The 11,899-nt window shown below is 49.2% G+C and overlaps 1 protein-coding gene across 5 annotated transcripts; it reads left to right on the top strand.

The window, feature by feature from the left end:
• Positions 1-130: 130 nt before the first annotated feature.
• On the top strand, positions 131-11,686 carry MTHFR (methylenetetrahydrofolate reductase). 5 transcript variants are annotated; one of them, XM_069874915.1, is made up of 13 exons: positions 131-196; positions 1,343-1,384; positions 3,144-3,395; positions 4,493-4,731; positions 5,047-5,157; positions 5,338-5,531; positions 5,980-6,230; positions 6,935-7,069; positions 7,375-7,555; positions 7,947-8,129; positions 9,882-9,983; positions 10,205-10,324; positions 10,841-11,686. In XM_069874915.1, exons 3-13 carry the CDS (start codon positions 3,154-3,156, stop codon positions 11,036-11,038), a joined length of 1,956 nt encoding a protein of 651 aa, XP_069731016.1. In that variant the 5' UTR covers positions 131-196; positions 1,343-1,384; positions 3,144-3,153; the 3' UTR covers positions 11,039-11,686. The 5 variants fall into 5 exon arrangements, with proteins under 5 accessions (XP_069731016.1, XP_069731017.1, XP_069731018.1 ...); XM_069874916.1 differs by lacking the exon at positions 131-196 and adding an exon at positions 1,804-2,366; XM_069874917.1 differs by lacking the exons at positions 131-196; positions 1,343-1,384 and adding an exon at positions 3,500-3,588 and having other exon boundaries at positions 3,260-3,395.
• Positions 11,687-11,899: the final 213 nt, after the last annotated feature.

Genomic DNA, 11,899 nt, shown 5'->3' with positions numbered 1-11,899 from the left:
TACGGGAGTAGCCCCCCCACCCCCAAACCCCAACAGGGGCTTGAAGCCGCGGCGCCATGTTGGAGAAGGGCACGCGCGCGGCACCACGTGACCCGCCCTCCCGAGGGTGAGGCCGCGGCGCCATGTTGGAGGAGGGAACGCGTCCCGCCCCGCCCTTAAGGCGCCGCGGGGCCGCCCCGCTCGGCACCGGCGGCAGGTGAGCGGGACTGGGAGTGGGGAGCGGGGCCGCCTGAGGCGAGGGAGCCAGGGATCCCCACCACCGCCACCCCAAGCCCTCTGTCTGCCAGCCCTTCGGGGCCGTGGCCCGTCACTAGAGCCTCGCAGGGAGCGGATCAGCGCTTTGGCTGCCCTGGGCCAGGAGCAGTCGCTCCAGGGATGCGTGTCTCGTGGGTCCGGGTGGTGGATCTAGCCCGGTGGCTGCCCCGTCCCATGGCTCAGGACAAGTCTTTATTGTTCATTTACATGTTCAAACTGGGGTTTAGCCTGGAGAAGAGGAGGCTGAGGGGAGACCTCATTGCTCTCTCCAACTATCTGAAGGGAGGTTGTGGAGAGGAGGGTGCTGGCCTCTTCTCCCAAGTGACAGGGGACAGGATGAGAGGGAATGGCCTCAAGCTCTAGCAGGGGAGGTTTAGGCTGGACATTAGGAAAAAAATTTTCACAGAAAAGGTCATTGGGCCCTGGCAGAGGCTGCCCAGGGAGGGGGTTGAGTCCCCTTCCCTGGAGGGGTTTAAGGCACAGGTGGACGAGGTGCTAAGGGGCATGGTTTAGTGTTTGATAGGAATGGTTGGACTCGATGATCCGGTGGGTCTCTTCCAACCTCGTTATTCTATGATTCTAAGTCCCTTGCAAGCATACGTGCCCCATAGAAGTGTAGATCCATGTGGTGGATCCAAGGATCCAGTCCTTTGTCTATCCCATGGCTGGGACAAGTCCCTTGCAGGTGCTTGTGCCCCATAGGTCCACGTAGTGGATCCAGGAATCCAGCCCTCCGACTGCCCCGTGCCACCAGCCAGGACCGGTCTCTCACAGGCGTGTGTGCCTCATGCAAAGTGTAAGTCCACGCAGCCAGATCTGGTGGTAAAATCATGCTTAGAGGGATGTGCTTGTGCACGTGTCAGCTCAGGCCGGGAAGCTGTAAAAATACCCCCCAGCGAAGCAGAAAGGTACCATCAGCATCACAGAAACAACAGGCACGTGTGCTGATCAGCATCCATGTGCTGGGCCACGAATCTTTGAGCTGGAGTGTGATAGAAACAGAGGAACAGGGGTGTACATGGGTGTTTAAGATTGTCTTATTTTGCAATTGTTTATGTTATTTAGAAAGTGTATTTTCTCTTTGCAGTAACTGGAAGCTTCTGCTAGCAGATCTGTGATGCAGCTGACGGTAAGGAAACTTCCAAATGCTGCCCATAAATAAAATCTAAGTGAGGCTTTTCTCCTGTTGTTGTGGTTCTACTGGGGATAAGGACCTTTCCTCAACAGCAAGGCTTATCCTACAGCGACATTAATACCTGAACGCTTCCCTTGGGATGAGTGTTAAATCTCATGTGGGAAAACAAGAAGTCCTTTGATTTGCCTGTGGAGCTGTGGAATGCTTGCTAGCAGTGAGGTATTGGGAGTTGACTGCATGTGATTTTGCGCTCCTAGCTTGATCACCAGCATATGCTTTGGGATAATTCCCCCTCATTGGTGCCACGTGGATGTCTGGCAAAGTACTTTGAGAGAGCCTGGTCCAGGCTGTTACTGTGCAAGTGGCTGCTTTTGCTTCACTTGTCAATAGATCTTTGCTGCTTTTTTTTTTAGTATGGTCCGCTATGTTTGCATACAAAGTGATTTAAGACTTCCAGTTCCTGTTGGCAGCAGAAGGCCTGCTCTCCTTTCTCATATCTCCTGCCAGCTGATAAGTCCCAGGTCCCCAGGTGATAAAAGTATACTTTCTCCCAAAGGGTTTTGCTTGATTGGCAACTCAGTGTAAACACTAGAAGATGAGTTCAAAGTTTTCTTGGATGAGCTAAACTGACAGAGCTACTGATAAGGACAAAGTGCACCATTTCCTCCAGAACAGGTTCCAGCATTATGTAATGCTCAGACAATGTGCTGCTTCCCAGAGACAATTTTAGATTTTGGCAGGTACATAAGCAAATAACGCAGATCCAAATTGTGTGATAGCTCTTCTCTAATTCTCTGTAATCACTACCTAATTTTAAAGGGGTGAAACACTTTTGGGACCTACGTGGACTGCACATCCTAGACCTGACTTGTGGTGGTTTCCCTTCTGTGAAGCCAAACAAGTACAGCTGATCGTGTTGTGAGGCAGAGAGAAGGGGATGGTCTCTGCTGACCTTGTTTCCAAGCAGCCACAGTTGGTGAGGAAAGGAGCATGAACAACAGATCTGGTAAAGGAAAGAGCTGAGTGCGTGTGGTGGTATTGGCGCAGGGGACAGTTGTCTGTGGAGATGGTGTGTCTTGTGGAAGAAGGCTGATGGTTAGAAATGCCACTGTCCGATGCCAAAGGCAAAACAAAAGATGGTATTTGTGGGGGTGGCCTGATCAGAGGGGATTCTTCACTTTCTTCCAGCAGAGGAATAGTTTGTGCATTCTTGTGTATCTGCCTCACTAGCACTTGCTCTCTTATCTACACCATAAAGAAGCACTGTTTGGGAACAGAGTGGAAACTGAAGGTGGATACCATCCAAGAAGCAGCTGCTGTAGGACAAAAATATTCTCTGCTGGCACGTCCACCCCAAGGCCATAAGATCAAAGAGGCCCTCACCTGACACATGTGGGTGTTGTGGCTTGCTAAGCTGTAGTAAGGGCAAAAGCGATGTTGACCTAACTCCTCTGAGAGCCAAATTTGACCCAGCAGGCACAGAAGAGCTGCATCAACGTGGCATGAAGCCATCTGCTGTGTTATTTCTCTCAGTACTATCTAAATACACACTTCTTATTGTATTTTCACCAAATCCCCCACTACAGCTTATAGTGAGGGCTGGCAGAAGGGATTGCTTGGTAATGATCAATGTTGTGTCTCAGCACACGCTTCTTTTTTTATCATCTACTGCCTACCCCAGCTGTAATTGCTTCTTGCTGAGATCTGTGTCCTGTCTTGTACTCACCATGCTCCTTCTGTTCCTCTCCTCCAGAGAGCCCACCATGGTCAACGAGACCCAGCACACCTGCAGCATCAGCTCCAGCTCCAAGTCTGATGGAGGCAGCAGTAGTGGGAGCGAGAGCTCCAAGGACAGCTCACGCTGTTCCACCCCTGTCCTCGACGCTGACCGTCATGAACGACTCCGGGAGAAGATGCGTCGACGGCAGGACTCCGGAGACAAGTGGTTCTCCTTGGAGTTCTTCCCTCCACGCACAGCCAATGCTGCTGTCAATCTCATCTCCAGGTGAGGGCTGCAGGGCAGGAGAGGGGAGAGGTCAAGAGTCTGGTGGAGGGCTGGGAAATAGCTAATGAGGCAGGCTCTGCCCCATGCTCTGTCTCCCCTTCCAGGTGACGAAGCAGGTAATGGGGCTGTGCTTTCCTGCTGAGGAGGGTAATGGACACCAGGTAAACGTGTCTTCCCTTGGAGGCCCTGAAGAGTTAAGTGTCACGGTGGGCGGCCAGACTGTTTTCGTTCTCCCATGTTCTGTGAAGATGGAGCAACCCCACTGTCATGCTCTGGGGCTGAAGCAGAGTGCAGGGGGGGCGGGAGACACAGAGCAGAAAAGTACCTATAAAAAGCAGAAAATATTACTGGATGGGCACTGTCTCTGAAACAGAGACTCCCGCTTGTTGTCAGAATCATCCAGCCACTATGGTTTGTGCCTCTTTTACTGAGGACTGCAGTTCTAGCTTCTGAGGCAGCTGTCCCCATCTACATGCTAAATGAAAGGGGAGAGTTCTCAGCAAAGCTAAAGGCTATCCCAGAACCTAATGGAGTGTCCCAGGAGCCACCATGTACTCATCTGGAGGAGGAGTTTCATAACTCTTTTTGTAACTGCTGTGTGCCAGCGCTAGGTTTACTTAAACACAAGAGCCTGTTCCAACCCAGAGGAGGAGAGGAACAAGTTTAGGGGAGACTTCCTTGCTTCTGTTAGGCATGCAGAGATATGGTCCATCTTGTCGTATTTGTGGCCTCTACAGCTAAAGCTGGGAACAGGAGGTTGCAGCAGAGTCCCTCTCATCTCAAAAGGAACGGGACTTGCATTGCTGTCTATCAGAAGACGTAGCAGTCTAATAGAGAAGCTCATTCTACATGGAACAATTCAGTTGCCTCTTTTTCAAGGAGATTGTAAGCTCCTCCTCATACAGCCTTAAAAGATGACTTTCCTTATTTACATTGGCCGTTTGCTGAACTCCTAGTTGAATACTTTTCTTTGTTTCTCCTCCTGTCATCCAAGCTCTCTCTGCCTGTTGCTGACATACCAGCACTGAGCAAGATATTCCAGGCACAGAGAGGGGAGTTGGCTACTTGGGAGGCTAACACAGCCCTGAAATCCACAGGTTTGACCGCATGGGAGCAGGTGGTCCCCTCTTCATTGATGTGACGTGGCACCCTGCAGGAGACCCAGGATCTGACAAGGAAACCTCTTCTATGATTATTGCCAACACTGCAGTCAACTATTGTGGTTTGGAGACCATCTTGCACATGACGTGCTGCAATCAGACCAAGGATGATATCACAGGGCATCTGCAGAAGGCCAAGCGGCTTGGGTTGAAGAACATCATGGCATTGCGTGGAGGTGAATCCTTTTGTTCTATGATGTGTAGGTTTATGCGTAGCTTATGTTGTTATTGTATTTGATTCCAGGGTAAATACGGAGAAATATGATTTAAAGACTCCTTCTGCTGCACGAATTAAATGTTGAGACTGCATTTCGCCTGATCCCTTTGTTACCAATAACTCCAGCTCAAAGGTGAACAAAAGCAGTCCACGGTAAAACTGCAAACATGGAGGTTTCATCTTGTGTTCCCCTTGATAGAAGGTTTTTTACAGCAGTAGCAGATCCGAGTCCAGCAAACAGTTGGAGAGAGCTGTGGCTTTGTTCTCTTTTCAGATCCTGCAGGTGAGGAATGGGAGGAAGAAGTAGAGGGCTTCAACTATGCTGTTGACCTGGTTAAGCATATTCGCAATGAATTTGATGATTACTTTGACATCTGTGTGGCAGGTAAATATCTGTCATTGCAGAGTATGGGATAGGGTCTGAGAGAAGGAAATCAGCTCAGCAGTCCTCTGGACCTGGGCTGTAAGCAACAATACTATCAGATTAGCTACTTTCTGATTTCTAGCATGTTGTCCTGCCCCACCAGGGTTTGACTTTTTTCCCCTCTCCCTTTTGCTCCCGAAGGCTACCCCAAGGGCCATCCTGAAGCAGAGAGCTATGAGGCAGACTTGAGACACCTGAAGGAGAAAGTTTTTGCTGGGGCAGACTTCATCATTACACAGCTTTTCTTCAGATCAGAAACCTTTCTCAAGTTCATGAAGGACTGTCAAGCCATTGGCATCACCTGCCCCATTATTCCTGGCATCTTCCCCATACAGGTGAAATCCAGTAATTCTCTTTGGGGGTGGGAGTTAGGATCCAGGATGTTTGTGCGTCAGGGCCTGGGAGAGCTCTGTAACTATCCTCCATAAAACTTCTGCAAAGTACTAAACATGGTAAATCTGTAGATAGTTTGCCAAATTAAATGCCTGGGCACATAATAACAAGCTTAAAAGGTTTTCTGTGTCAAAGAGGGATAATGGTCAACCAGACCTGTGGTGTTAATCATCACTGCCAGCACGCTGGGGTCTGGCAAAGAATTGGGAAGAAATCACCCAAAGTGACATGACCAGGACTGCGTTACCATCCCAGAGATGGAGCCTAGGAGGAGAATCCAGGAGCCCCAAGTCTAAGTCTTCTGTCACAAAATTGAGATCATGTACCCGTGTTACTCGGATGTCTGAAAAGGGCCTTGGAAAAATGAAAATCCTCTGCATCCTCATCCAGGGTTACCACTCCTTGCGCCAGCTGGTGAAGCTCTCCAAGCTGGAAGTGCCTCAAGAAATTAAAGATGTGATCGAACCCATCAAGGACAACGATGCAGCTATCCGCAACTATGGGGTGGAGCTGGCAGTGTCCATGTGCCGGGAGCTGTTGGATAGTGGCATGGTGCACGGGCTCCATTTTTACACCCTCAATCGGGAAGTGGCTACTACTGAAGTCCTTAAACGCCTGGGCCTATGGAAAGAGGACCCCAGGTGAGCAGAATGTGTTGGGTTCCATTAGTTTCTCTTTCATATCCATCCAATCCCATCTACTGAAGGCTCAAGCGAAGGATAGGTTGGCATCTCTCCTCTGCTGCTGTTTTGGGTTTTTTTTAGCACTTTTTTCTCTGGCAAAATCTGGGAGGAATAGAGAGGGCAGCTGAAGGAGCAATTTGTTTTAGTCAAGTGGCTTTAAAAGTAGCCTGTTCTGGAACTTTATAAACTTAAAAGTCTCAGAGCTGCCTTTTGGAAGAAATGTGATTCTTGAGGTCTGTCACAACCCCACCTACAAGCTATGTTAGCTCCTGTTGTGGATTTCTGGGGTTCTCTGCAGCTGTTATAGGGAATGTGGACTTCTCTGAGCCCACAGGCTTCAGCATACAAGAGGAATCAAAGGAAAATAGAGCTGCTTTTTCTTGTTAAAAACAGCATCACACAGTGCTTTTCTCTTGCCTCATCAAATTGCAAGTGTCATTCCTGTACTTAACCATTTTAGAGACACCAACTGAGCATCCTGTGAGGGAACTCAGTGGGAAAAGATTTTCCATAAACAAGTTTTCTGTCATACTTCCTGACAAATAGGAGTCTTGTCGGCTCCTGTTACTCGCTGTCCCCAGAGGCAGAGTTCTCCAGGGGAGGGTCTTCCAGTCTTTAGAGGAAAGTCAGCAGAACTGTGTTAATGTGCCTCTCCCATGCAGGCGGCCTCTGCCCTGGGCAGTCAGCGCTCACCCCAAGAGAAGAGTTGAAGATGTTCGACCAATCTTCTGGGCCTCTAGGCCAAAGAGTTACATCTATCGAACTCAAGAATGGGATGATTTCCCCAATGGCCGATGGTAAGCTGTCAGCAATGGCTGTGAGGCTGGTGTGGTGTGTAAAAGCCTGTTTCACAGTTGTTCTGTGTCGTTAGTGGATGTCCTGAGCACACTTTGAGCTTGACAAAACAGGTGGCTTCTTAATATAGTGGTCCCCAGTTGCTTCGCTTTGAATGAGGTGAGGAGGATGGCACTAAGGTATTGAGGCTTTTGGTCTCTAGGTGGATTTTCTTGGATATTTCTCTTCCTGGGTGGCTGTCTTTCTGTACCACCAAATCAGCTCATCTTCCTCAGAAGCCTGTTAACCCTGTCTGCTTCCTTTACAGGGGTAACTCCTCCTCTCCAGCCTTTGGGGAACTGAAGGACTATTATCTCTTCTACTTGAAGAGCAAGTCTCCCCGGGAGGAGCTCCTGAAGATGTGGGGAGAAGAGTTGACTAGTGAGGAAAGCGTCTTTGAGGTGTTCACATGTTACATCACTGGAGAACCCAACAAGAATGGGTACAAGGTGAGTGATGGCCCCAGAAGAGGGGATAGCCAAAAAACAGTGCATATTTCCTCTTGCTCCTGGTACCACGTTGTTCTTCTAAACAAGGATTAGCACTTCCCTATCCAGAAGGACTTGCTGAGATAGTGGTTGAAGGGAATCAAGCAGCCAGACCTAGGGCTCAACATGAAAGGAAAGCTGCTACAGTATGACAGGACCAACACCGAGAGACTTGAGCAGTTGTTCGTACCTTAGAGTTGAGCATATCCTGTCCCTTGACCCAAACCTGGGAATTCTGTCCTGAAGCAGGTGTGTTTGAGACCATCAGGGCACTTCTGAGTTCCTTCAGCATCCAGATGTTAACCAAAGGGTTGTTACATCCACTGTGAGACATCCTTTCTCCTCACGGTAGGTTACGTGTATGCCGTGGAATGACGACCCTCTTGCTACTGAAACCAACCTTCTGAAGGAGCAGCTGGAGAAAGTTAACAGACGAGGAATCCTGACCATCAACTCCCAGCCAAACATCAATGGCAAGCCATCCACAGACCCCATTGTAGGCTGGGGACCCAGTGGGGGTTATGTCTTCCAAAAGGTACCGCACAGCTCTGGGCTAGGCAGCAAAGAGTTACGACCCAGTTTGGTCTCTTTTAATTTGGGAGGTCCTAGGCTTTCACCCAGATAATCCATCCGCCTGCTCCTTATCTTAATGCCTTCTTGCTGAGATGAGCCAAAGCTCCTTTGGGGTCTTAAGATACAGACTTCGTCATCTCTGTGGCTCACTTCATAGCTCTTTTCCCCACCTCAAACTGTCTACTGAACATCTACAGAGTTTCTTGGTTTTACTCTCAGCAAGTAATTATTGGTAACTTCATCCCAGAGCAGGGCTATATAGCGTTAGATACAAACACATGCCTGCCTGCTGCATCTGATCCCCTTCAGCAAAGCAAGAAACGCCCAGCCTTTTCATAAAATGAGAATCAATGAGGTAATGTCTCTACCACCCAGCTTCTCATGGTGATAACTGGACATTTTAAAATTCCCCTATCTGGCCTTGTCTAAGGCCGACTCCACCAGTTGCCCCCACCCCACAGCACTGCTGTGCTGCTCAGACAGCTGCCACGTTCCTTCTCTGGCCTGCAAGCAGTTTTCTCTCCCATGCCTGCCTCCTCCTGTCAAGCATTTTCAGGCCCTAGAGCTTTGCCACTGATGGCTGCGATAGGAATCTCCCATCAAGGTAAACTCCTGGCGAGTGGCTCAGACTAGGAAACAAAGCAGCCCTGTTCAAAAGGGATCCAAACCGCTAAAGCCATAAGACCAGCAGATGGCAAATGCAGTTATGTTTTCAAAGGGAAAAATTCCCCTGAGGTGAGGGGAAATCCATCATCTTGCACAATAGCCAGGAACTGGGGGGAGGGGAAGCGGTTGTTGGGAGTAGCGAAGCACAGAGCAGCAGTAAATGGAGCAAGTACAGAATGAGGGTGTGTAACGGAGAATCGTGAACAAGGATGAGAACAGGGAGAGGTAGGGTGCTGGGGAAAGCCCAGCTGAGACCCTCTGACTTCTGCTCCCACCAGCCTGGGCTGCCTTGGCAGGACACTGCTGTTTCCAGGGTACCATGTGGAACAGAGGTCAAGCTCAGGCCTCTTCCAAGCACTCTACTCTGTGTGGTACAGACTGCTTTATGGGCACAGCAGTTATGCTTATGCTGGCTGGAGCTTATTCCTGCCTTTCTGCTTCTATAGATGCAAACCAGGAAGCTTGTAGCCTTCCTGAGCTGGCTGTTCCTGGGCTGTGAACCTCTGCTCTCCCCAGTTCTGTTTCTGCCCCCAGCTCTCTTGCCAATTTCTGCTGCCTTTTGCTCAAGCATCTTTTCTAGTACATGTTTCTGGGAATGGACGTGCAAGTCCTAGGCTGCCTGGTTTGCAAGCAGCACAGACCCTACAACTGTTCTCTTGGTTGCCTGTGTTTGCCTGCAGGAGAGCTGGGGAGGGGCTCTTGATCAGGGAGAGGATGAGGGAGAATGGTTTTCAGCTGAAAGAGGGGAGATTCAGATGAGATCTTAGGGAGAAATGTTTTGCTGTGAGGGTGGGGAGGCCCTGGCCCAGGTTGCCCAAGGAAGATGTGGCTGCCCCATCCCTGGAGGTGTTCAAGGCCAGGCTGGATGAGGGTTTGAGGACCCTGATCCAGTGGGAGGTGTCCCTGCCCATAGCAGAGGGTTGGAACTGGATGGGCTTTGAGGTCCCTTCCAACCCAAACCATTCTGTGATTCAATGATTCTATTTGCCCCCGCCCTACCATGAGTTAAGGCTCTTACTTTCTTTCCCTTCCCCATCCCTCCCTGTAGGCATACCTGGAGTTCTTCACCTCCAGCGAGATTGTCACGGCACTGCTCAAAGTGCTGAAGAAATATGAGTTGCGAGTGAACTACCACATTGTCAATGTCAAGGTAGGCTGTGTGGACACTTTCCTTTCACCACCTTGGGAGAGAGGCAAATATCAAAGATTTAGATAAACCATGAATGAGGTGGGACATGAAGGGAAGCAAGTCGGCTCTGATGTGCAGCAGCTGCCTGATCTCTTAACAAGGAGAAGGGAAGTGCACTTGTTCCAACTCACTCAATACCTCCTCCAGCAGTTGCTTCAGAAAGGTTTTCCATCCTTTGGCAGGGCCAGAATATCACCAACTCTCCAGATCTGCAACCCAATGCTGTCACCTGGGGCATCTTCCCAGGCAGAGAGATCATCCAGCCCACCGTAGTGGATCCTGTAAGCTTCCTCTACTGGAAGGTGAGTCCTTTTTCCTGCTGGATACATTGCTGTGATGCCCTAGAAGTTCAGTCTGCTTTGTTTTAAGCCTGTGACACTTCTCGCAGTTGAGTGCTGTAGTGGTGTTAGCTTGCAGAGATCCAGATGTTGCTCCTCCTCCTCCCTCAGCATTAGGAGAACTTTGCTCCTACAAGAGCTCTTCGCAGACACTAAGTGCCCAGTAACAGGAGGCCTGGGAGCTGCGGTTGTCGCTGTCCTGGCCCACAGAGGCAGCAGCTCTCCCTCGCCTCTACTCGCACAGGGGCAGCATTGAGCTGTTTTACTGCAAACACGTCTCCTTTTGGCACTCAGCAGCTGTATTCAGGGCATTTCCACTGACTGGAAACACAAAGCTCCTTGCTCAGCTCTTGCAATTTTTACTGAGAGGAAACAAGCCAGACTGGCCAGACATGGACACAGGTTGTCTTAAACAAGGCAATATGAAAATGCAGCTCTAACATGCGCGTTACACCACTACCAACATTTTTTCCTTGGCAGGACGAGGCCTTTGCACTGTGGATCGAGCAGTGGGCCAAGCTCTATGAAGAAGAGTCGCCCTCTCGCATGATCATCCAGTACATCCATGACAACTACTACTTGGTCAACCTCGTGGACAATGACTTTCCCCTCGAAAACTGCCTCTGGCAGGTTGTGGATGATACTTTTGAGCTGTTGAACTCTCCAACTCAACAGTGAAAATGCCTTTTTTAATCCCTTTACTTCCTTCCTCCATCCACTAACTGCGGGAAGAGAAAAAGCAGCTCCTGTGCTGTTGGACCACACACTCCAAAACTCAGTGACCAGGCTAGCTGTGATCTACCCACACTACATACTCCTCTGTCCCCAGCACAAAGAAAGGCCCCCGACTCAATAATAGCCAGAACTACCTGAATCTCTGAGCTGAGGCTCTAAACTGAGCTTGAAGGCCAGCTCTGCAGGAGGAAGAGGTGCTAATCATGGCTACGTTGATTACAGTAACAGGGGATCAAGGTAATAAGGCTCAGTGGGATTCTGGTAACTTGCTTATGCCTGAAATGCTGCCTGGGGGGCAGAAACACTCCTGTCAGTGCTGCTTATGGGCAGAGATTATTTCAGCAGTTACCAACCCTGAAAAGAAGCTCAAGTTGCTTTTACATTGCACTCTTAAGATGTATTTCTTCATAACTGATCATATCAGGCTCTTTTGCACTCCTTCCAGTAGAAGGTTCAAGTTTTCTCCCTAACTTTTCTCCTTTTATTATATTTCCTGTTTCACTTTAACAGGAATATGTGAATTTCATTTCTGGATGAGAATGAATAGAAGCCACTCTATTTCTTGGATTAAGTATAATAAAACTCACAAATACAATTGTCACTTGTACTCCTCGAAGTAGCAGAGTCGTGTTGTTTGGAAACTAAGCAGCCTGGCACAAGGAAAAATTAAGATAACCAGCTGTTTATGGGGGAGTTGTGTTTTTACTTCCAACTCAGGGCCCCAAGTAAAGTATGGGCAAAGCTCCATGGTAGAGCAAAGAAAGATTAAATCCTAGAATTACCACAAGTAACCAACTACAACCT

This window comes from Phaenicophaeus curvirostris, chromosome 22, assembly GCF_032191515.1.
Source record: "Phaenicophaeus curvirostris isolate KB17595 chromosome 22, BPBGC_Pcur_1.0, whole genome shotgun sequence".
NCBI classification, from domain to species: Eukaryota; Metazoa; Chordata; class Aves; order Cuculiformes; family Cuculidae; genus Phaenicophaeus; species Phaenicophaeus curvirostris.
This window is presented reverse-complemented; position numbering and strand designations above follow the sequence as displayed.